Raw genomic sequence first — 25,961 nt, forward strand, 5'->3', positions numbered from 1 at the left:
AAACTGTGGGAATTAGGATGTCAGGTTTCAGCAATGGTCTCCTCTTCTAAGCTATGGAAAGAAAGTCTACAATGTTCAGGTACAATAGCTAATCAAACTAATACCAAGTAGACTATGCATACAATAAGCTGGATTCACGTGCAGTTTCTGCAGTAATGGACATAACAGTTTTCTAAGTGGTATACTAAGGTATATTCTTGCAATTATGTAAGACTCTAAATATGATACTGTGAATAGTCCAATTCATCAGAACAGAAAACTCTAGAAAGATTATCTCCAAGTTATGAGCAAGTTGGGTTCTACAAGGACATTTTCAGAAACAAGTTTATGAATGATGTCACAAACCATCCACCTGACTCCCCAAATACTTAAAGAGGCTGAGAAGAACAGTTCTGATGGAGGTGGGAGCTCTGGGACCCTGCAACCCTGAAGCCCTCTGAGCCTGGGTGGAGAGGGCTGGTTAGCAATAGCTTCTCATCTGTAAGCATCTGAAAGTCAAAGGATCAAAGCCTTAACGACAAAAGGAACCTGAGAGATGTATTCTTCAGGTGATAGACTTTACTGTACTACGATGTGAATACCACATAAGGGTCTTGATCAAAATTCCGTATTGCTCGTTAAATCTGCCAATTCAAATTCCTTATGGATCTTATTCAGAGGTTGGCTAGGTTTGATTATTCTGGATCTCAGACACTGTACCTTTATTGTCTTTCTACTATCGTTATCTAAGGAGTCTTTTTAGAAGAATGGTTTTGGAGGCAAGATCACCCTTTCTTAGATGGACTCAGGTTGGGTAGCTCAGACCTTGATTCTTTTAATGAGGGTTTAAGTTTAAAAAGAACTAAAAATTTATGTGAAAACAGCACCAGAGTGGTCTAAGCAAGCAGGCTAAACCTATCCCACTTGATGCTGGTAAGGCCTGTCTTACATCCTAGGTTATCTCTGAGATGATTTTAAGTAAAATCTGTTTTTACTTCTGAATAAATATGAGATAAAAACCCCAGTGAACAACCTGGCTCTCAGGCAGAAGAGATGGGCTGACAGAGCCCATCGTTTATGCCAGCAGCTGTGGAGGTGGAGGTTCCAGTCCTCAAAGTACAAGCTCAAATCCAGCCTTCAGCATGTGGCTGGACTTGACTTTGATGTTACACTCATCTGACCAGCAGCCTTGGGCTGCAGGTATTTACTACTTCTTCTTCCTTTTTTTTTTTTTGAGACAGTTGCGCTCTGTTGCCCAGGTTGGAGTGCAGTGGCGCGATCTTGGCTCACCACAACCTCCGCCTCCTGGGTTCAAGTGATCCTCCTGCCTCAGCCTCCCAAGTAGCTGGGATTACAGGCACATGCCATCATGCCCGACTCATTTTTGTATTTTAGTAGAGATGGGGTTTCACTATGTTGGCCAGGCTGGTCTCAAGCTCCTGACCTCAAAATCCACTCGCCTCGGCCTCCCAAAGTGCTGGGATTATAGGCATGAGCCACTGCTCCTAGCCTAGTTATTCTTCTTTTTTTTTTTTTTTTTTTTTGAGACGGAGTCTTGCTCTGTATCCCGGGCTGGACTGCAGTGGCCGGATCTCAGCTCACTGCAAGCTCCGCCTCCCGGGTTTACGCCATTCTCCTGCCTCAGCCTCCCCAGTAGCTGGGACTACAGGCGCCCGCCACCTCGCCCGGCTAGTTTTTTGTATTTTTAGTAGAGACGGGGTTTCACCGTGTTAGCCAGGATGGTCTCGATCTCCTGACCTCGTGATCCGCCCGTCTCGGCCTCCCAAAGTGCTGGGATTACAGGCTTGAGCCACCGCGCCCGGCCTAGTTATTCTTCTTTAGCCTACAGGATGTTAAGCTTCGGGGAAGCAGAGGACCAGCCTGTCCTGTGTGCTTCACAATCTGGGAGGGCCATTTACTTCAGAGGAGTTAGTTAAGTTTCTCTCCCCTTCAGTGGAGAAGACAGACAAGCTGATAGCCAAGACACAGTGTGACGTGTTCTACAGATGCTATGGGAGCACAAAAGGCATCCCTGGCAAAGCCTGGAGGGGAGGGTAGAGAGTGGGTCAAGCAAGGCTTTTTGGAGGACATGGCAACCTGATATGAGTTTTGAAGGATAAATGGCCACTGTCCAGGCATCTTTTTTCCTTTGCTTTCAGGACACCTTATGCGCCTAAGTCTCTGCCTGCCTCACTAGCTGTTCCTTCTGCTCCTTTGCTGCATCTTTCTTATCACTGCCTAAATGCTGGGGGGTAGGCGGAGGGGGGCTCTAGATCTTGGTCCTTAGCCCTCCTTTCTCTCTTTTTTACTTAATCTAGGTGACTCCATCCAGCTCCATGGCTTTAAATACCATTCAGATTTACACCCCCAGCCCTGCTCTTTCAAGTCCCTTGGATGTCTAATAGGCATCCTAACGCTGGCATACCCAAACAAGAACTCCTGATGCTCCCTACCGCAACACACTTCTGTATTCCTCACTATCTTGGTATATGGCAACACCCTCTGTCCAGTTGCTCAGGCTAAAACCCTAGACATCTTCCTTTCCTCTCTTTAACATCCTATACTGAATCTGCGAGTAAGTCCTGTTGGTGCTCATCTTCAGATTAAATCCTGAATCCAACCACTTCTCAATACTTCCAACACTAATACCCTCATCCCTTACCGACATTATTACAACGGCCTTTAACTGGTCTCTGCACCTCCATTCTCGCCCTCCTATAGATGGTTCTCTGTACAGTCACCAGAGTGATCTTTTAAAAATTCAAATCAGGGCCAGGCGTGGTGGCTCACGCCTGTAATCCCAGCACTGTGGGAGGACGAGGTAGGTGGAGGATGAGGTGGGTGGATAACATGAGGTCAGGAGTTTGAGACCAGCCTGGCCAATATGGTAAAACCCTGTCTCTACTAAAAATACAAAAAAATTAGCTGGGTGTGGTGGCAGGCGCCTGTAATCCCAGCTACCTTGGAGGCTGAGGCAAGAGAATCGTTTGAACTTAGGAGGTAGAGGCTGTGGTGAGCCAAGATCACGCCATTGCACTCCAGCCTGAGCAACAAGAATGAAACTCCATCTCCAAAAAAAAAAAAAGAAAAGAAAGAAATTCAATCAGATAATGTCTCCTCTCCTTAATAGTCTCCAATGATTTCCTATTAAACTCTGAATAAAAGCCAAAGTCCTTACCCTACCTACAAGGCTCTTCATGATCTGGCTTCTTCCACCTATTAGCATTTTCCCCCTCACTATTTTTCATCAGCCCTCTGTTCTTTTGCTGTTTCTTGAACATACCAAGTTCACTCCTGCTTCAGGGCCTTTGAACCCACTATCACCCCTGCCTGTAATACTCTTCCTCTAAGCATTTGCCCAGATGAAATCTTCCTTATTTCATTCAGGTCTCTGATCATGTCATCCTCAGAGAGATCTTTACTGGCTAACCTACATGAAAATAAATTTTCTTGACTCTCCATTCCTTCACCTTGCTTTATTTTTCTCCATGGTACCTCTCTCATCACCTGATACTGGGTTATGTATTCATTTGCTTATCATCTATCTTCTATACTAGAATGTAAGTTACATGAGGGCAAAGACTTCATCAATTTTATTCACCAATATATCTCCAATGCCTAAAACAATGCCTGGCAGAAGGCAGGTATTAAAAAGAGCTATCTGATGAATGAATGGGGACTCAAAGGAGAGGAGACTGGGATAGCAAAGCAGATGGAACAGAATGTGTAAATGCATGAAGGTGTGCTACTGTAAGCAGGCAGGTATGGCTGCAGTATGGGGTGTGCATGGTGGGTGCGGGGAAGATGAGAAAGGCAGAGCCAGACCATTAAGGGCTGAAGGGCTTCTAAGCCATGCCCAAGAGTCTACAGACTCAAAGTATTGATGTTCCCTGATTTGTTATTATACAAAGGCAAAATGGAAACTGAAGGCTGTTACAAGGGAGAACACACAGCTAGGAAGAGCATTTATGGCTATTTTGAGGTTAACTACGTATCTGATTATAACTCTTGACTCCACCAGGAAATGATGAGCTCTTTGAGGACACTGATTCCTTAGTGCTCGCTTTTGTATCCCTAGCAGCCGGGCCAGCCTGGCACAAAATGGGTGTTCAGTGAGGTTTTGAGCTAAAGAATGTTTGCATTACTGGTTTTCTGCTTTCCAAAAGGCCACATGCATGTCTATTCTAATGATCAGGGGAATGTATGCAAACGGTCTCTGAATCCTATCCACTAAGATAGCCCAGACTCATGTTAATTCACAGTGAGAGTCTTTAATAATTTGGTAATCATTAGTTTACAGCTCACTCAAATGTCGTAAGTGGCTCACAGAAAATTATAAAGAAAATCTAAGAATCTAAAAGATTTAAAAAGTGTGGCCATGTTAATTACCAAGCAATTCAAACCCTTTCATGAAAGAATCCAACATAGCCCAAGGCAAGGCCTTTCTGCATTCATACTCACTTGTCACAAAGGTTTGAATCTGGTGACTGACTCAGTTTGTGTAGAATATCTACGATGCCCATGTCTCGTAATTTATCCTGGCGTTCTTGTGAACCTAAATGATTAAAGCCAGGTTATTGGGAACATGACCCAGGCAAACGCTCTCTTTGATGTGCAATTAACAATCTAGAGCCTTACCAGTGTCCTTCACTCCCTACTCCTCCTGTACCCCTTGTCCTCTACCCTCTCCCAATGTAGTTGGACCCGCTCATGCTTGGACTCTCTGACAGCCTTCTAACTCGTCTCTCTGCCTCCTGACCATCCTGCCTGCAGTCTATCCTGGGTTCTGCAGCTGGACTGATTTCTCCATGGACTACAGGGTCAAGGTTAGATCTTTCAGTCTGGTACAAGACCCTCTGCCACTCACTCCCAGCTTCATCACTTCTTTCAGGACATACCCATGGCCCTGGCCAGATCAGGCCAGGCTCTTACTACTCCAAACAGGTCTTACCTTCCCCTTTCTATTGTCTTCTACCCTCCTCTGTCCTCCCAGCACTTTTTGTTGCCTCTCAGCACAACTGGCACTTCCAATTTCCTATCACTCTGTTATACTTTCCAACTAGACTAACATCTCCTTGAGGGTGGCTTGTCTCCCCAGTACACAGGTGGTACTTGGTATCTAGGTCTGTAGGCGGAATCTAGTTTCCCTTCTTGTACTTTGTTTTGGGCGCAGCTGCTGAGTAATCCCCTGGAGTCTTCCCCACTGTAGAGCCCACAGTGACCACTCATGCACTGGCTCTCTCTAGACACAGTGAATCAGAATTTCTAGGGATGAGGCCCAGAAATCTGCACTTTAAAAAGTTCCCCAGGTGATTCTAATGCAGCCAACCCAGCCTTGAGACCCACTGCTCTCCTATATTTGCTACCTTGGCTATATATTGGAATCATCTGGGGAGCTTTAAGAAACACTTATGCCTGGAGCCCATCCCCAGAGATTCTGATTTAATTGGCCTGGTATAAAAATTCTCAGGTGATTCTAATATGCAGTCACAGTAAAGAACCTCTGATCTATACAGGCCTCCTTACAGACTAGCTGCTTCACTGGTCACACTGCACTTCTGATTTTTCACCAATGCACTTTCTTCTCCATCATGTTTATCTGCCTGTAGTCCTCATATGTGCTTCCTCTGCTCACAACGAAAGGCTCATCCTCCCACCTACTCTCTCCTCTCACCTTCTTCAAGTGCATCTCACATTCTCCTCATCAGCTTTCTCATGGCAGGGACTGCCACTTACTTCTCACTCTCTCTCCTTGAATCTGGTATAGAGTTGGCTCAAATGGGGCACTCAGTGTTGACTGGCTGACTTGCGCTAATTCCACTGATTCTCATACCAGGGTGACTCTGGAGGGTGCTTGGGCCAGATGGTCCAAGAATAGAGCCTCTGCCCAGGATCTCAGGGGCACCTGCTAGCTTCACTGTGCAAGACACTCTTCCCATAATTTTTTTCAAAGCAAATCTCACCAATCTCTTACCTTCCTCTTCATTCCATATGAGGTTTGATATACAAAACATGGCTGCAAGCTGCAGTTTAACATGTGAATGGCCCTATTAATACAGAAAAAGAAAAAAAATCAAAATGGTGGTAATCTCATTTTAGATCTTTTTTTTGGGGACCTATCATAGGCAATTCCTATAACCTAAAAGTCTGAAGCAGGGCCGGGCGCAGTGGCTCACACCTGTAATCCCAGCACTTTGGGAGGCCAAGGCAGGCAGATCACGAGGTCACGTGTTCAAGACCAGGATGACTAACATGGTGAAACCCTGTCTCTACTAAAAATACAAAAATTTGCTGGGTGTAGTGGCGGGCACCTGTAATCTCAGCTACTCAGGAGGCTGAGGCAGGAGAATCGCTTGAACCCGGGAGGCGGAGGTTGCAGTGAGCCGAGATTGCACCACTGTACTCCAGCCTGGGTGACAGAGTGAGACTCTGGCTCAAAAAAAAAAAAAAAAAAAAAAAAAAAAAGTCTGAAGCAGAGGCCTCATATTCAAATAACTTGAGGGGCCATGAAATTAACACTAATGAGTAAAAGGGTTGGGCTAAAGATAACAAGGGACAGTGGAGAATCTGGCAAATTGAGGAGTACAAGCCTTGCCAAAAGACATTCAAATTCAAATTCAAATTTAAAAAACCATCTGGCTGGACAAACAAAACAGCTCTAGGGCTATGGGTACAGTTTGCAATTTATGATTCAATCCATGCACGAAGAAACACTGTCATATGACAATTCTATGCTTTCGACTTAAGCTATATTTCCAGGTCACCAATAGCCAACATACACTGGGTGGATGTGCATTTGGTATTTATCTCTTAAGCTACTGGTTATCTTATTCAAATGGCCCAATAATTCCTTTGGGGAAGAAAGTGAATATATGGTCAGGAAGTTCTGTAACACCCAGACTTTCACACACACACAATCTATAAATGGTTTACTCCTCTGACACAACTTGCTGAAAACAAGAAGCATTATATAATACATTCAGCTTCTGGAATAATTAAATTACTCCTATATCTATAGAAGCGTCCCCCAAAACTTGATGAAATCTCTAGTTGATTTCTCAAATGTCTCTACTATCACTAATGAGCCTCCTATTCTTCTAAATACGATTCTTATTTATTTTGCTTTATGTACTAAAAGTACAACAATTTCTGGTTGCTTTGGATACAGTGCTTTCGCCTGAATGAAAAAGGACCCAATAATAAAATAATCCTTTATAAATGACTGTCTTACTGGTCAATAAAAAAAATTCTAGTATGTTTAAATAATTTATGCACATCTGAGGGAGTATCAATGGCAAAATATGCTCAATGGTTTTTTCAAGGCTAAGACAGACTTATCTTCTCATGTAGGACTATATTTCAACTAAGCAGAGACAAAGAAATGGATGTGGCTTCCTTCAGTAGAATTCTATGGCTAGTGATTCTTTCTTCTTCTAACTGCCAACACTTTTAAGGAGATGTCCAGTTTGGGCTCCCTTAAGACAAAACAGAATAAAACTTATCTGCTCCCAGGCTCAGACAATCAATCAATATTTGTTGAATAAGTGAGCTTGTATATACTATAACAAATATGCATTTACTATGCATAAGTTTATTCATCATTCATTCAATATTTTTTGAGGACACAAATTACTATGAGGATAGAGAAAATTGGAGGGTGGAGGGGTGGGAACTTAATTTAGGTGGAATGCACAAAACAGATCTCTTTGAAGGAGGCAATATTTAAATGGAGACTTAAAGAATAGGAAGGTGCCAGATGTGCAAAGAGCAAGGGGCTTGAAATTCTGAGGAGGAGAACGTTCCCGAAAAGGTCTGAGGTAAGAAGGAACTGTCTGTTCAGAGAAGTAGGTATAGCCAAATTGTGCGAACTTATAGGCCACAGTAAGGACTCTGGATTTCATTCTGTGTTGAGAGGAAGCCCCTGAAAGATTTAAACAGTGGAGGGACAAAATCTGATTTACATTTTTAGAAGACCACTTGGGCTGAAGGGACTGGAGTGACAGTGAAGAAGTGTCAAGGAGGATACTGTTATTATAGTTAATCAGGCATAAGGTGCTGTGACTTGGACTGACTAGGGTGGGAGCAGTGGTGATGGAAAGGAGTAATCGGATTCAAGATAAGTTTTGGAAGAAGGGCAGATAGGACTTGTTGATAAAATGAGTGAATGAGGGGACAGAGCTGGAGAAATCAAGATAGATTCCAAGATGCTATCAGACAGCCACATGGAGATGCTGAAAGGGCAGGAGGATATATAAGTCCAGAGTTTGGAAGAGAGGTCTAGGCTGGGAAACACATTTGGAAATTACAGCATATTGTCAGCACAGGGATGACAGTATAAGCTATGGGGGTGGATGAGATTCCCCTAAGGCAGTGGTTCTCAACTCTGTACGTAAGAACTACCCAGCGATCTTAAAAAAAAAAATTCCTGATGCTCAGGCTATAACCCTAGACCTATTAAATAAGAATCTTGGGAGGGAGGAGACAAAGCAGTAATCTTTGAAAGCTCCCTACAAGGTCCTATTGTACAATGAAGGTTGTGATCTGCTGATCTCAGGGTAGCACGTGTAGGAGAGAAGATAAGAGGGTTCAGAGATAAGTAGGGAGGTATGGTGTCATGCCAAGAGAAAAAGATATTTCCAGGAGGAGGAAAATAGTCAGCTGGGTTGAGGTCTACTGTAAGTGGGGTAAGATGAAGAGAGAAGAGGATCCTTTGGATTTGGCATCATGGAAGTCATTGGTGACCCTAATTACAACAGTTTCAGTTGAATGATGGGGGTAGAGGTGAAATGGAGCAGGTTAAAGAATGACTTTAGAGGTAAGGAAGGAGGCAATATGTACAGAAAAGATGCTTTTAAGAGTTTGGCTTTGAAGGCTGGGCACAGGCTCATGCCTGCAATCCCAGCACTTTGGGAGGCCGAGGCGGGTGGATCATTTGAGGTCAGGAGTTCAAGACCAGCCTGGCCAACATGGTGAAACCCCATCTCTACTAAAAATACAAAAATCAGCCGGGCAATAGTGCCATGTCTATAATCCCAGCTACTCAGGAGGCTGACGCAAGAGAATCGCTTGAACCTAGGAGGCGGAAGTTGTGGTGAGCCAAGATGGCATCACTGCACTCCAGTCTGGGTGACAGAGTGAGACCCTGTCTCAAAATAAAAAGAAGTTTGGGTTTGTCTTTGAATAACAGAGAAATGGGTATGGCTCGATGGGTATGAGAAGTTAAGAAAAACCTTTTAAGTGATTATGGATACAATGTGGATTGATATTGGAAAGATAAGGGAATCCCTGGTTGAAGTGGTAAGGTTTTCATTCAACAAATATTTACCAAGCATATGCTAAGGGCCAGACACCATGGTGGATATACAATTGTGCACAAAGCTGACATGGTCCCTGCCCTCATGGAACTTACACTGTGGTAGAGACACCCAGTAGGCACACAAACAAATATATATATCACTAAAACTGAGCTAAGTGCTCTGAAGGAAGGGAACAAAATGCATGAGTAATAATCTACAAGGGCAAGAGTCCAGTAAGAAAGTATAAGTTCAGTTGAGATTTGAAGGGTGAAACGGAGAGAAGAAAAGTGTTCCAGGCAGAGAAACCAGTATGTGTGAAGGGCCCAAGGAAGGAAAGAACATGACCTTTTTGAGAAACTGCAAGTGGCCAGTGTAGTGAACAAAGGAAGAGAGGAATAAGATAAGTTGGGGATATAAATGGGTTAGGTCATGTAGGACTTGACAGGCCATCATAAGGGCATACGAACTTTATTCAAGGTATAACAAGGAGCCACTGAAGGATTTTAGTTTCTCTTCTCTTAATAAAACAAAAAGCTGAGGTCATCACTAACTGTAATGGGTGAGGGAAGAGGTGAGGTCTAAAGAATGAGGGGCAGGTAAGAATCTATTCTCACGGAGAACGAGGTTGCCAGCTTCCTTGAGAATCCCTGAAGGACACCAGGAGGAGCTGAGTGCCCATGTGGGGTTCTGTGCCTTTCTCTGCAGTTGTTAACTCTGACAAGGCAGGGGTAGAGAAGACAGATTGGTGTGACAAGGAGAGGCTTCCTCCGTGATTAGAATTTTGTCAGGAGATGTTGACAGAATGAAAAGTGGAGGGCTGTTTGATACCCACATTTTGGCAATGGGCAGTCTCTGGTGATGATCAGATGCAGGGTATGGCCATGGCAGTAAGTAGCAGATTGTTTAGAAGCAAACAGGTAAAGAAACTATGGGGCCAGGGGGCTAGAGGGTTCATCCACCATGCGACTGAATCCTTGAGAGGGACGACAGGGACTGGAGAGCACTGGGAGAAAGCCAAGAGCCCGGGTCTTCACTGAGTAAGAGGGAGGCAATCAGTAGATGACAAGGGCAGAGAGTGGAGTGGCAGGTAATAATATTACCAAGTGGTACAAGCTTCAAGGAGTTGGTGTTTTTTCTTTTTCTTCAGGATAGAAGAGAGTTCTTTGAATCTGAGGAGTCACAGAGTAGTCTATTCTTTTCCTCTTTTTAAAATCTCTGCACAATTTATTTTGAGTTAACAACGCAACAGTCCCTGCATTCTAATCCTATGGTGAAAGGGGACAAGGGCTCACCATGTAATACTTGATTTTCTGTAGGATATCATCATTGGTCATAATAAGATCTTTTGCTGTTGTCCCATCCGCTATGTTGGCTAAGATGCACAGTGTCTGGAAAAGAACAAAGGGCCAATAGTCAGGAAGGCTCTGAAGTCCCAGAGTCAAGCTGTCTCAAGAACTTGGGCAATTTTTCACTTGAAGGTACATGGATTCTCACAGGTTCCACTCTCAATGCCCTGATTTCTCATCGGCTGACATCATTGCTAGCAACAGTAACCACACCCAAACAAAATTTCCCTTAGGCAAAAGAGAACCCCAACACTTCGGTGGTTTCTTCGTGGGCATTAAGCTATAGCTGGGCAAAGGCAGCTATTTTGTATAGGTCATACCATCAAATCAAAGAGAAAACATAATTTATTATTTTTCTTGAAAATCTCTTTTCTAAGACAAGCTCTTGTGACAAACCACAATGTTACTTCAACAATGCAGTCTCTTTGGTGGAAGCTCTTTGGTGGTGCTGCAACTCCCCTCCTAGGGAGGCCTCCCTTTCCTAGGCCTCCACCTGCTGCTTGCTCCTAAGCTCATGACCTTCTGCATGAAGGCCTAGACCCTGTCCACCAGCTACACCAGCCATGGGCACTTAGGACCTTTTAACTTTTTTGAACCCTGTTAGGGGAAGAGAAAAGGAAGAAAAATGTGTGAAGAAACTTAGTCCAGGCTGGCCTAATGTGAAGATTGGAGGAAGCCTGTGCCAGCTGGCAGGACAGTACACCTTGAGGACAACCACTGCACTGGTGACTGCAGTCTTCTCAGAGGAAAAACTGTTCTTGTCAGCTGTTCCATTCTCACAGCCAGACCAGCAGGAGGCAAAGATTAAGATAATGGTAAAAGGACTATGATAGGGATACCAACAGTACCAACCTTAGCAATTCAACAAACCATTTACTGAGTACCTATTATGGGTATGCCCTCTGTAGGGCATCAGGATGAGGCAGGAAAAAAAAAAAAAAACAACAAACTCCCTGACTTGGAAGCTGTCACACAAACAATTACATTTCACTGTGATTGAAGTAAACACAGAGAATGGATAGAAAGCATGAAGAAAGAGCACTTGTTGGATACTGCAAGGGTTAGGGAAAACTTCCTGGAGGAAGTGACACAGTCCTGGGACCCAGTCAGGAATAACTCAAAGGAATGAGGATGGGATACAGATTCACATAATTTTCTCCAATTTTAAACTTTTTCTTTGCAAGAGAAGTTAATTAAGCTAACTGAGGAGACTGTTTGCTTGCAGTGGCCCAAGCCCCCAAATACCCTAAAGGGTACATGGTTTTATTTCTCCTAGATTAACACACTGCTGTAACTAGATTATTAGGGAGTGAGTCCTGAGGTGTGAAACCAGAAAAGGCTGCCTTTGAGACATAGTAGACATGAAACATAAATTGTATAGTCCAATAGCTAAGCAAGCACTGGGAAACTTTTTATTCCAGGGCAGTTAGATCATGTTGAAGAGGACTTTATGTGCCCATGAAGTGGGACAGACATGATCTAATCTGGAGAAGATGTCAGATTTCTGGTGATCTGGTATGTAAGCACTGGTACATGGTGAATCTGTCTTAAATTTCTTGGTAGGAACAATACCCTAAGGAAATGAATAATAATGAATCTGCACTCTTTTTGGTTAGTCTCTTGTGGAAAAGATCTTATGAAGGGGCAGACATGAGCGTGACAAGGGTAATTAATAGGAGTAATTAGTTTGGGGAAGAGTTGACAGTCAATGTTTTAGGAGTCCAAGTTCAAGATGACATCAGAACCAACTGAATTATAGTTGCTCTCCCCACATTCTAGCCCCACCTGAGCCTACAGGATAAGGTAATTAAATACAATGAGTGTTCTTTTTTTTTTAAGACAGAGTCTCACTGTGTCACCCAGGCTGGAGTGCAGTGGCACAATCATCTTCGCTTACTGCAACCTCTGCCTCCTGGGTTCAAGCAATTCTCCCTGCCTCAGTCTCCCAAGTAGCTGGGATTACAGGTCTGTGCCACATGCCCAGCTAATTTTTGTATTTTTAGTAGAGACGGGGTTTCACCATATTGGTCTGGCTGGTCTCGAACTCCTGACCCCGTGATCTGCCCACCTTGGCCTCCCAAAGTCCTGGGATTACAGGTATGAGCCACCATGCCCAGCCTACAAGTATTCTTTCTCTCTCCCTCTCCATCACTTGTCTTGACATACAATCCAAATGTGGCAACACCAGACTCACACCACCACACTCCTTCTCATTCTGCTCAAATTCCTTAAAGTGATTATAGAAAGCCTTAGCAAGCTTTACAACAACCCCACCTTCCAAGAGCAAGCCAGTAAAATGATATTCATTATTGGGCCAACTCAATTGAGTATGTGAGCTAAGGAACAGATAAAAGCTACACACACACACGACCCCCCCATTAATGTATGCATATTAGTGTATATACTAATATGAACAATTGGAAATCAATGAAATAGAGCACAGACTGGTAAATTATGGTCTGGGCCAAATCCAGCCTGCTGTCTCTTTTGGTAATTTTTATTGGAAGACAGACATATCTACTTGCTTATGTATTGTCTATAGCTGCTTCCAGGCTATAACAGCATAGAGGAGTAGTTGCTAGAGACCAGAGCCTGCAAAAATTAAAAAAAAAAAAAAAAAAAAAAAAATTCACCATATAAATCAGAGTTAAAAAGAAAAACACAAAAAACTATTTCAACAGATACAAAAAAAGTAATTGATTGGAAAAAAAAATCTATGGCTCATGTTTGGGGTTTAAAAATAAAAAAGTAAAAATAATCCAATATATATACCTTGCCTCTTACAGAAACAGTTGGCTAAACTCTGAAATAGAGAACAGGCTGGGTGCAGTGGCTCATGCCTGTAATCCCAGCACTTTGGGAGGCCAAGGCAGGTGGATCCCTTGAGGTCAGGGGTTTGAGGTCAGCCTGGTCAACATGGTGAAACCCCATCTCTATTAAAAACACAAAAAGTTGGCCAGGCGTGGTGGCTCATGCCTGTAAGTCCAGCACTTTGGGAGGCAGAGGCGGGCGGATCACTAGGTTCGGAGTTCGAGACCAGTCTGGACAACATGGTGAAACCCCATCTCTACTAAAAATACAAAAATTAGCCAGGCATGGTGGCAGGCACCTGTAGTCCCAGCTACTCAGGAGGCTGGGGCAGGAGAATTGCTTGAACCTGGGAGGGGGAGGTTGCAGTGAGCCGAGATTGTGCCATTGCACTCCAGCCTGGGTGACAGAGTGAGACTCCATCTCCAAAAAAAAAAAAAAAAAGATAACCGGGCATGGTGGTGGACACCTGTAATTCCAGCTACTCGGGAGACTGAGGGACAAGAATAGCCTGAACCCAGGAGGTGGAGGCTGCAGTGAGCTGAGATCACACCACTGCACTCCAGCCTGGGCAACAGAGTGAGACGCTGTCTCGAAAAATAATAATAATATTAATAGGTGGGAAAATCAATGAAACCAAAAACTGATTCTTTGGCAATGAAACAAAAAACTGATTCTCTGCTAAATCTCTAGTCAGACTGAACAGGAAAAAAGGAATTACCAGCCAGGCACAGTGGCTCACATCCATAATCCCAGCACTTTGGGAGGCTAAGGTGGGCAGATCGCCTGAGGTCAGGAGTTTGAGCCCAGCCTGGCTAACATGGTGAAACCCCGTATCTACTAAAGATAGAAAAATTAGCTGGGCGTGGTGATGCGTGCCTGTAATTCCAGCTATTTGGAAGGCAGAAGCAAGAGAAACGCTTGGACCCGGGAGGCAAAGGTTGCAGTGAGCTGAGATCGCGCCACTGCACTCCAGCCTGGGAGACAGAGCGAGACTGTCTCCAAGGGAAAAAAAAGGAATTAACAACATAAAGAACAAGAGAGAGAATATTGCAAAGGATACTACAGACTTGAAAAACGAATAAGAAATTATGAACCGTTTTATGTTAATAAATTTGAAAACTCAGATGACATGAGCAAATTCCTTGAAAGCTCATGCAGGAAACAGATAACCTGAATAGTCCTATTTCTATTAAAAAATTTGAATTTGTAGTTAAACACCTTTCCACAAAACGGTCATCGTATTCAGATTCCAACTGGTAGCATTCCACCAGAACTGAAGAAAAAAATAATTCTTCACAAATTATTGCAGAAAACTGAAGAGGGAACACCTCCACCTCATTCCCCAAGGCCAGCACTATCCCAATACCAAAACCAGAAAAAGACATTATAAAAAAACTATTCATCAACACCCCTCATGAATATAAATGTGAAACACTCCTTACCAAATTTCTGTAAACTGAATTTAACAATATATCTAAAGGATAATACATAATGACTAAATTAGGTTTACCTCAAATATATTAGTTTAACATTTGAAACCAAATCAAATGAATTCACCATATAAATCAGCGTTAAAAAAAAAAAAAACTATTTCAACAGATACAAAAAAAGTAATTGATTGAAAAAAAAAACCCTATGGCTCATGTTTGGGGTTTAAAAATAAAAAAGTAAAAATAATCCAATATCTATTTATGATAAAAACCCAACAAACTAGAAGAGAATTTCTTTTCTTTTCTTTAGTAAAGGCAATCTATGAAAAACCTACACCCCACATATTCAATAGTGAAAGACTGAGCACTTTCCTCTAATACTGGGAACAAAACAAATATGTTCATCCTCATCTCATTACACTAGAGAAGTTCTAGCTAGACAATGAAACAAGGAAAACAAAATAGTATATAGATTGGAAAGTAAGAAATAAAGCTATTTTTATTTACAGATGTGATCATTTGTTGAGAATTTTAAGTAATCCACACAAAATAAAGCGACTTTGGCAAGAATCAGGATACAAGACTGACACACAAAAATTGTATTAGCGTATACTAACAACAAACAACTGGAAATCAAAATTTAAAAAATAACATTTAACAAAACATCAAACTATGAAATACTTAGGAATAAATCCGACCAAGAGCGCAAGACCTATACATCAAAAACTACAAAACATTGCTAAGAAGAATTAAAGAAGACCTAAATAATTGGGAAGATATAACATATTCATGAATTGGAAGACTCAATATTGTTAAGATGTCACTTCTTCCCAAATTGATTTATAAATACAACACGATTAAAATCCCAAGTGGCATTTCATTTGTAGAAATGAGAACAGAATTATGAAATACAGTAAAATTCACTCTTTTGGTAGTAATTTTATTTACCAAACGTATAGAATCTTTTTTTTTTTTTGAGATGGGAGTCTTGCTGTGTCACCCAGGCTGCAGTGCAGTGATGTGATCTTGGCTTACTGCAACCTCTGCTTCCTAGGCTCAAGCGATTCTCCTGCCTCAGCCTCCCGAACAGCTGGGACTACAGACGCGTGACCACACCCGGCTAATTTTTGTATTTTTAGTAAAGACAGGGCTTCAACATGTTGCTAGGCGGGTCCTGAACTCCTGACCTCAAGTGATCCACCCACCTCAGCCTCCCAAAGTGCTGGGATTACGGTATGAGCCACCATGCCCGGTCTACCAAATGTATAGAATCTTAAATCTTAAAATCTATAATCAGCATTTACAGAGCAGTTCTATCACCACCTCCCTCCCTAAATTGTCCTATGCTATCCCTTTATAGTCAAATACTGCTCCCAACCTTTAAGCCTTGAATACCTTTGATTTTTTTCTCTGTCTCTACTGTTTTCTCTTTTACAGATGGTCATATAGATGGGATCATATAGTACCTTGCCTTTTGTATTGTATCTGGGCTCTTTCACATAGTATAATGCATTTGAGATTCATCCATGCTGTTACATACAGCAACAGTTTGTCCCTCTTTATTGTGACTGTGATATTCTGCTATGTGAATGCACCATAGTTTGTTGAGGGATGTTAACTTCTAATTTTTGGTGATACAAATAAAATTGTTATGAACAGTTTTTTGTGTGTGAACTTAGGTTTTCATTTTATGTGAGTAAATGGCTAGGAATGGGATTGCTGGGTCATATGGTAAGTATATGTTCAACTGTTTAAGAAACTGTCAAACCATTTCCAAAATGACTGTATTATTTTACATTCCCACTAGATGATCTGCATCCTTGCTAGCAACTGTACTTAGTTTTAAAAACATTTTAGCTATTCTAAAAGATGCATAGTGATATTTTATCGTGCAGTGTCTGTTCATATTGTTTGCTCAGTTTTATATTTGGTTGTTTGTTATCTTGTTTTGAGAGTTCTTCAAACATTCTGGACACAAGTCATTTGTCAGACATCTGATCCACAGATATTCCTTCCAGTGGATGGCTTGTCATTTCAGTCTCTTAACAGTGCGTTTCACGACACAGAAGTTTTACAGTTTGATGAAGACCAATTTACCTTTTCTTTTCTGGATGATGTTTTAAATTTCATAGCTAAGAACTCTTTGCCTAATCTCTCAAAGATTTACTCCTGCATTTTTTTCTGTAAGTTTTATAGTTTTCCCTTTTATGTTATGTCTATCAGTAAATTTGTATCTGAAGTGTCTGGTATAGTTCAAAGTTAATTTTTTTTTTTTGGCACTTGTACAGCATCTTTTCTTGAAAAGACCATTCTTTCTCCACCAAGTTGCCTTTGTACCTTTGTCAATAATCTGCCGGCCATATATGTGTGGGTCTATTTCTGGACTCTCTAATCTGTTCCATTGATCGACATGTACTATCTTTTTTTTGCTAAGAGCATACTGTCTTCATTACTACTGTACTTTTATAGTTAAGTCTTGAAATAAGGTATTGTGAATCCTCCAATTGTTCCTGTTTTTTCTTCCAAATTGTTTGGGCTTTTTAGTTCCTTTGCCTTTTCATAAAGTTTTAAAATCTATATGTAAAGGCACATATTTTAGATATTTGTATCTATAGTAATATTTATAAACAATCATGCTGGGATTGTGATTGGGACTGTGTTGAATCTATAAATCAACTTGGGGAGAACTGACATTTTAGCATGGTATATCTCTCCATTTATTTGGGTCTTGAATTTCTTTCATTATCAGTGTTTTTATAGTTTTCAGTATACAGATCCTTGTGAGATTTATACATAGAATTTCATTTTTTTTTCTAAGCTACTGCAAATGGTACTGTTTAATATCCCAATATCCAATTGTTCACTGCTGGTAAATAAAAATACAACTGACTTTTCTATCTTGTGACCTTGCTTAACTCATTTATTAATTCTAGGTTTTTTGGTGAGTCCATGGCATTTTCTATATAGGCATTCATACTGTCCTTTCCAATCTGTATACCTTTTATTTCTTTTTCTTGCCTTCTTGTGCTTGGTAGGAATTCCAGCACAATGTTGAACAGGAGTGGTATAAATGGACATACTTGTCTTGTTCCCAATTTAAGGGCAGTGATACATATGTTTTTTGTTGTTGTTGTTGTTGTTGAGACAGAGTCTCGCTTTGTCGCCCAGACTGGAGTGCAGTGGCCGGATCTCAGCTCACTGCAAGCTCCGCCTCCCGGGTTCACGCCATTCTCCTGCCTCAGCCTCCCGAGTAGCTGGGACTACAGACGCCCGCCACCTCGCTCAGCTAGGTTTTTTTTGTATTTTTTTAGTAGAGACGGGGTTTCACCGTGTTAGCCAGGATGGTCTCGATCTCCTGACCTTGTGATCCACCCGTCTCGGCCTCCCAAAGTGCTGGGATTACAGGCTTGAGCCACCGCGCCCGGCCGATACATATGTTTTACTATCTTGTCTGTGGTGACAGTTTCATAGGTGCATACACGTGTCAAAACTGATCACACTGTATACTTTAAATATGTGTAGCTTACTGTATGTCAATTGTACGTCAGTCAAAAAAATAACTTGTCAGATGCTTTTGAGAAGCATTAAACCTCCAGCTAGTCAGCTGACTGTTTAGCCTCCCATACTCGCCTACTTCCAGATCATTTCCAAAATCTGTATGACAGAGTTCCTTTGTGTCCTGCAAAAACAATATTGTTGTTGGTCTTTCATTTTGCCCTAATTTAAATCTTGCCTCACCTTTCTGTCTTGCTTTGCTTTTCAAGTCACTGAAATTCTATCCAGGTAAGTTGTCTTTATATACAAAATTCATTCCTATCCTCTCAAAGTACAATGGTTTATTTTGAACGATGTATTTTCTTCATTGTTGTATTTCAGTAATGGATTTCACTTCAGCTAATTTTAGTGATGCTTATGAGATTATACTTTCACTGTGTTAAATTTTTTCACTAAAACACAGTTTTTAAAAAAATTTTAAGAGGTATCACGTAAAATATCTGTCTTAAAACCACTTTATCAAATCTACCATCTTTTTGCTCACAAATTCAATTGCAGCTTCTAAGACCTACAACTCTTACTTCCTGGACTGTTCTTACAAGGCTGGCTGAATTACTTTAACTCAAGAATACAGAAAATGAGAAGCACAGCCCCTGAAGTTAGACTCTCTGGGTCCAACTCTCTATTGATGACCTTGGGCAAGTTTCTTTCAGATAGACATACATGTATGTCTACAGCTTAATGAATTTTGAAAGGGAACACAACCATGTAGCCAACACCTATGTCAAAAAACTGAAGATTACCAGTACCTCTGGTCCTGTGTTAAAATCTTAAGTTTGCGGGACCTTTGTTTTTAGAGCAAAATAAAATATATACATTAAAACTCCCATAGTAAATCCCAGAAAATAAAACAATATAATTCCCAACTGTCTTGATAAATGCACAGCTTCGTACTTTAATGCCTACCCTTAACTTGCCCTCCTGAAACTTAACAGAAGTAGGGTTATGGGATGAGGAACAAGATGCCTAAGAGAAAAGAAATGAAAACTATCTCCAGGATAAGGAATTATTTTATCAGTGAGTTGCAGGAATTCTGAGTTCAGAGCATGGCGGCAGAGAGGGCTAGAAATAGTGATCCTAGAAAAAGGATTCATTCCAGGATGATGCAAGGTGGCTGCTCCTGTAGAAACAGGGACAGTGTGCACAGTGAATGACACAGAGGGCAAAACTGTAGACGCTGGTCATGTTCTCCTCTATTTCAGGAAGAAGTAGTCTTAAAGAGAGTTTAAGGGATGGTGGAAGATATTTCTTCCTATCTCTAGAGCATCTCCCGTCTCAGCACTCTGTCTTCTGCAGATTTAAATATTTCAGGAGACTCCTAAGAACTTCCTTTGTGCTCACATTCAGAAAATATTCCCCAAGAAAAAGGAACAACGTACCTGCTCTTTGACCTCAATGTTATGTTCCCCTTCTAGAATAAGAGTGACGGCTTGCATAATTTGCTTTCCATGAGTACTCATTATTTTATCTATATGCTGTAAAACAATGGGAAGTCCATAATTACCAAAGAAACAAAGACCATAGGATGAATAGAAGGCTTCTAAAAGTTAAAACCAATATGATTCACAACTGCTTCATGCAGAACACTATAGCATATAGAACTACATGCCAAAGAAGTGTTTATTATATTTTGAAGCTGCAGTTTGCCTTCAAATATGTCTCACACACACACACACACACACGTATATACACATTACACATACATACATACATAAAGTTGACCTGACAGAATATGAAAGTACAATCACTGGGGGTCCTCAAACCCAAATACATTAAAGAAAAAGGAAGCAAAGACCAGGTGCAGTGGGCTCACGCCTTTCCCAGCACTTTGGGGGGCTGAGGCGGGCTGATCACCTGAGGTCAGGAGTTTGAGACCAGCCTGGCCAACACGGCAAAACCCCGTCTCTACTAAAAATACAAAAATTAGCTGGGCATAGTGGTACACGCCTGTAATCCCAGCTACTCGGGAGACTGAGGCAGAAGAATCATTTGAACCCGGGAGGTGGAGGTTGCAACAAGCCGAGACTGCGCCATTGCACTCCAGCTTGGGGGAAAGAGTGAGACTCTGTCTCAAAACAAAACAAAAAAAAGGAAGCATAAAAAATGGACTTGGGTAATGGGGGAAGCCAGAGACATGGAAAATACAGTGTAGATTTCCTAATACTATCTTGGAGCATAAATACATAATGACAACTTAAAAAGACAAGTGGGGCACAGAGAAGGGAACCACCCATATTTCCTCATCTACCTGAAGGCCACCTGCATTGTGTCTTGGGGGAACATTAGAGAACATTGAGAGGGACCCCACCAGCAAGGCTCAGTCTCTCCTACTCTGACATGTATCCACTGCTTTCTACACTGGCATCTGCAGAGGTCAATCCTGTAAATGTGAGTAGGGAGATGGTGGTCTATGGAATGGCTCTGAGAATTCTCTAACAGGAAAGAAGCAGAGGCCCCAGAGATAAGTGATTTAGGCAGATGAGAAAATTCATTCTAGACAGCATATCAGGTAAGAAAAAAGTAACAAATCAAGGTAGGCGTAGGCGCTGATCATGTCTTCCTCTGTTCCAGGGATTAAAGGGAGACAGAATAAGCAGTGTAGGAGTGTAGAATAGGGGGCGATATGGTGAAGCAGCTCCCAGAACACCTATGAAAGTGACAGGTCTAGACATCAACTCCTTGTTTCTTTGGAAGGGGGCAGCATTTGAATCACACTCATGGGCAGATGTTAATGAGAGCAGAGAGAGAGAGCAATGTCTTGCAATGCATATGCAGGGCTAGCTAATTTGGAAGCCTGGGTGATTTTACTTACAGGACGAGTAGAGAGGAGATTTCTAAGAAGTCCCAATGTCTTCATCAGCACATTCAAATCTGAATCTGATAATAACCGGAATAGCTGTTCAGTACTCAAGCTTCGTAAAATATCTGCTTTTATTTTTTGTTCAGCCTGAAATGCCATATTCTGAAAGGATTAAAGAAGTTGCAAGAATCATGTCTACATTTACTTTATTAAATTATATTTTAATAGTAACTCTGATAATTTTCTTTTTTATTTTTTTGAGACAGAGTCTTGCTCTGTTGCCCAGGCTGGAGTGCAGTGGCATGATATTGGCCCACTGCAACCTCTGCCTCCTGGGTTCAAGCAATTCTCCTGCCTCAGCCTCTGGAGTAGCTGGGAGTATAGGCGTGAGCCACCACATCCAGCTAATTTTTGTATCTTTAGTAGAGACAGGGTTTCGCCAAGTTGGCCAGGCTGGTCTTGAACTCCTGACCTCGTGATCCACTCGTCTTGGCCTTCCAAAGTGCTGAGATTACAGGTGTGAGCCACAAGGCTCGGCCAAACTCTGATAATTTTCAAAGTACAAACAGAATCTGCAGAAAATCTTTAAGGATAAGTCACTCTATTTTCCTGATTCTTGTTAATTACCTATATTTCTGTCTGTCAAGAGAAAGGTAACTGTTACTCTTAGATACACTTCTACATGAGAAATATGACCACTTTTAGGTACATGCATTTGAACGTCTTAAAATTTCTCAAATAAATACAAAACTCATTTATCACTTTTGAGAATATCTTTATGGTTATCAAGTTGCCTGCTGTACATGAAATGACTATTAATGATTATACTGTGCCATGCCTTTTGAGAATGATTTCAAAGTACTCACAGAAGAAAATAAGCACTGGGTTTTCTTAACTTTACTGGCATGAAAACATCTATTGTGTTCACAATACTATGGTAGGTGTTGGCATGGCTGGGCACACAGGAAGCTCTCCAGAGGGTAGGAGGTGTGTCTGAGCAACTAGTAATCCCAGGTGGCCAGTAGCTATTTTGCTCCTTTTTCTCTAATTTGTATCATGGGTTAGCCCAGCTTAATCCTAAGCTATTAATGTCTGAAGAAAACAAAAACCATGGTAAATTCCAAATAACAACTTACAAATCAACTTTTGATACAAAAATCTCTTGTATAGCCAGGTGTGGTGGCACACGCCTGTAATCCCAACTACTCGGGAGGCTGAGGCACAAGAATCGCTTGAACCCAGGAGGCAGAGGTTGCAGTGAGCTGAGATCATGCCACTACACTCCAGCCTGGGCAACTGAGTGAGACTCTATATATAAAAAAAAAAAAAAAAAAAAAAAAAAATCTTGTAAACTAGAGACATAATATGTGGTTGTTGCCCTCCAGGAACTTATTTTAATTAAAGAGCTAAGACATTAGCGATCAAATTATATAATAATGTGAGGCAGCATGGCAGAGCAAAAAGAATACTGTCTCTGTATCAAGAGACCCAGGTCAGAGATGATTCTAAGGTTTTATATTTTGCAGATAAAGAATACAGAAGCTGGTAATATGGAGACTGACAAGCATCAGATAGTTCGTACAGATTTGAGGAGTGGAATAAGTTCAGTTTCCAACATTAAAGTTGTGCATGTCACAGAATTCTCAAATGAAGTTCCATACACCATTTAAGTGATAGATCTGGGAAATAGGTAACAGTTACATCTGTAGATTTCAAACTAACCTATTAGGGGAAGTTGAAACCATGGTATGAGATGAAGTCCCTGAAACTGATGTAATAAGAAGTGGAAACCAGAAACTGAAACTTGGGGGTATGTTCCCAGCGAAGAGGTTGAAAAGGAAGCTAGGTAGAAAGGGAGTATAAAAAAAGTAAGTCCTGGGAAGGAGTTTCAAGAAAGAGAAGTGCTAAAAGCTGTGCAAAGTTCAGGAAAAAAATAACTGTGAAACTACAGATTTGCTGCTTTCTTAGAAGACAATTAATTCTATCCTGAAGTCTGTATAAAAACACAGCAGATATAGCATGGAACAGGGAGAAGAATACAGGTTTGGAAAAGGTTCTGAACCCATTTCCATTACTAGCTGTGAGGACTTCAACCTTCACAATTCACTTACCCTCCCTAAGTCCGAGTTTCCCATTTGTAAGGTGAATATATACCAATATATCTTAAAATAAAAATGAGAGATAAATATAAAACGCCCAGCTTAGTGTCTGGTACAGAGCAATTAAATTGTAAATAGTATAAATATGTTTTAAAAATCAATTTAGGATTACTCTATTTTCAATTTCAAGAAAATTTTAATAATCTTAAGGAGAAATGGTTCTCTAATCTCATAAAGTTTTAGAATATAAATTACTCACTAGAAACTGTTAAAAATTTTATTAAGTATTTATGCACCAATTTTAATACCTTGGACAAGTTAATCATTCTGCAAAAAATGGTTAAATATGTGAGGTAATACATATGTTAATTAGCTCAAATTAGCCATCCCACAATCTATTTATCTTTCAAAACATCATGTTGTACATTATAAACATATGTAATTTTTATTTGCCAATAAAAAATAAAATAATCATTCTGTGCCTTAGTCTACTTCATCTATAAAGTATGGTAAGAACTCCCTGGTTGATAGCATAAAGTTGTTCTGAAGAGCAAAGGAGGTATGAAAGTGCTTTGTAAAGTAGGTGGCGCTACACAAAAATATAATATGTTCATGATGAGGAAAATTTATTTTCCGAGAATTAGCTAAGTTTCAACATCTGTTCACTTTTCTTAATAATAAATAAGAGAACTGAGGCATAACTTGCTTGCAGTTAATCTGTCTTCTAGGTCCTAGTCATTAGAAAACTAGAACAAAATATCAAGATTTTTGAAAAAGAAAATTCCAAACATTTCAAATAACACATTATGTTCTAACTTAGACAATAGCTCTAATTCCTTTTATAAGTTATGATATATACAAAAGTGAAACATACCATTAAAGCCCAAATTCCATTCACTCGTAAAGCGGGATTTTCACTCTGAGTTAATCCACAAAGTAGCTCTACGGCTCCTGATTCCAAAATTGGCTGCCATTGGACAGGAAAAAAAAAAAGTTACAGCTTTAAAGTCCGGTTTGCAAACTAAACGTGCATATACCTTGGCACTTTGTCTATGATTTCTTCCCCACTCTTACTCAATTCCAGGCAACTTTTGCAAAGCAGGGAGTGATTTAGCCATAAAAATCACCTTGAGAAGGGCAAAGACAACTCTTTTCTTATAAATCCAAATAGCCAAAAAAAAAAAAAAAAAAAAGAAAACAAACAAAACCAAACCATTCTATCATTTCCTTTTATCCTTGTAGTCCTGGAGGATTCAGGACACATCCTAGTTATGTGTACATTTCACACAGACCCTTATGATCCCATTACCTAACTCCCCACTCTCATCATTCTCTGAGACTCTGTCACTTTCTGCTTTATGTGTATATCTTGTGCACTGCTTACAAACTCTAACCATGAAGTAATATGGTTGGTAAAGGAAAGAAATATAAAGGAACTTAGACAACCAAATCCTTCCAAGCTGTCAGTCTTATTCTAAACATGCGCAGAATTTATCTTTTAGGATATTTTCAGGACTACTTATCAATTATACAAGCAAAACAGTCCTGTACTTTTATAGTTATGCCACATTTTACACCTAAAATACCATGCTTTAGTCTAACTACTTAACTTTATTTATGATACTTGACCGGACATGAATTTTTGGTAATTTCTAAAAAATACTCAAACCTCAGAGGATTAAGATTTACCATCACCAATGAATGCTTAAAGGCCACTTGTCAAGAGGATTATAGAAACGTCAGAAGCAATTCAGATCTATATACCCAGAAAAAGGGGTATACATTTCTCAACTGTACAAATTATGATATTTTAAAAACTTATTTTGAAATAAATTCAAACTTATAAAGTAGCAAAAATACAAGGAACTCTCAGATATTATTTTCCCAGATCTGCCAGTTTTTAACATTTGCCATCATTAATTTATCATCTCTCTCTTACTATGTACCTAATCCACATTATCTATCTTTTCTGAACCATGTGAAAGTAGGATGCATACATCGTGCCCCTTTTATGCTTAATATTTCAGTGTATATTTCCTAAAAAGAAGGATATTATCTTAGATAACCACAGTACAGTTACCAAATTTAGGAAAGGTAATATTAAATTAAAATAATACTTTAATCAAATCTATAGCCCATACTCTAATTTTGTCAATTGGCACAAAAAAAATGCTCTTACAGCATTTTCCTGCCCCACTGGTTCAGAATCTAGGATTTTTTTTTTTTTTTTTTAATTTTAATTCTTTGAGACGGTCTCACTCTGAAGCCTGCCTGGAGTGCAGTGGCATGATCATAGATCACTGCAACCTCAAATTCCCAGGCTCAAACAATTCTCCTGCCTTGGCCTCTCAAGTAGCTAGAACTACAGGTGTGTGTGCCACGCCTGGTTGATTTTTTAATTTTTAGTAGAGACAAGGTCTTCCTATTTGCCCAGGTTGGAAGTTAATTTTTCAATATAAAAAAATCATATTAGTGATCCTTTGCCTGAGCTCATCTACCTATTTCCTAACCAGACCCCAAATATCCTGAAGGAAGCTCTGGAGCAATATAAGAGCAGGTAAGGATGGTTAATGGTGGTACACAAGCTGTGACTGGGTTATCATCAGGCCAAGACCCCATCTATAGGGCAGAGAACTGATGGAAGC

The 25,961-nt window shown here is 40.6% G+C and overlaps 2 protein-coding genes across 8 annotated transcripts in view; one reads left to right on the forward strand and one right to left on the reverse strand.

Moving 5' to 3' along the window:
• The window catches only part of NME9 (NME/NM23 family member 9), a 58,587-nt gene extending 35,745 nt beyond the window's left edge, over positions 1-22,842 (forward strand). Inside the window, exon 12 of the mRNA XM_073023582.1 lies at positions 22,744-22,842. Within this exon, the coding sequence (XP_072879683.1) occupies positions 22,744-22,766 (23 nt within the window). The 3' untranslated portion in view covers positions 22,767-22,842. The remainder of the gene's footprint in view (positions 1-22,743) is intronic.
• ARMC8 (armadillo repeat containing 8) overlaps positions 1-25,961 on the reverse strand; it is a 110,358-nt gene that overhangs the window by 3,600 nt on the left and 80,797 nt on the right. For 6 of the 7 annotated variants that reach the window (XM_008008981.3, XM_008008979.3, XM_008008985.3 and 3 more), the window contains 6 exons: positions 24,191-24,283; positions 21,230-21,379; positions 19,797-19,892; positions 10,568-10,663; positions 5,954-6,026; positions 4,441-4,534 (listed from right to left, as the gene is read on the reverse strand). In XM_008008981.3, coding sequence (XP_008007172.1) covers positions 4,441-4,534; positions 5,954-6,026; positions 10,568-10,663; positions 19,797-19,892; positions 21,230-21,379; positions 24,191-24,283 — 602 coding nt within the window. The remainder of the gene's footprint in view (positions 1-4,440; positions 4,535-5,953; positions 6,027-10,567; positions 10,664-19,796; positions 19,893-21,229; positions 21,380-24,190; positions 24,284-25,961) is intronic. The other variant, XM_008008982.3, reaches the window with a different exon arrangement.

This window comes from Chlorocebus sabaeus, chromosome 15 (assembly GCF_047675955.1).
Source record: "Chlorocebus sabaeus isolate Y175 chromosome 15, mChlSab1.0.hap1, whole genome shotgun sequence".
In the NCBI taxonomy this organism is placed as follows: Eukaryota; Metazoa; Chordata; class Mammalia; order Primates; family Cercopithecidae; genus Chlorocebus; species Chlorocebus sabaeus.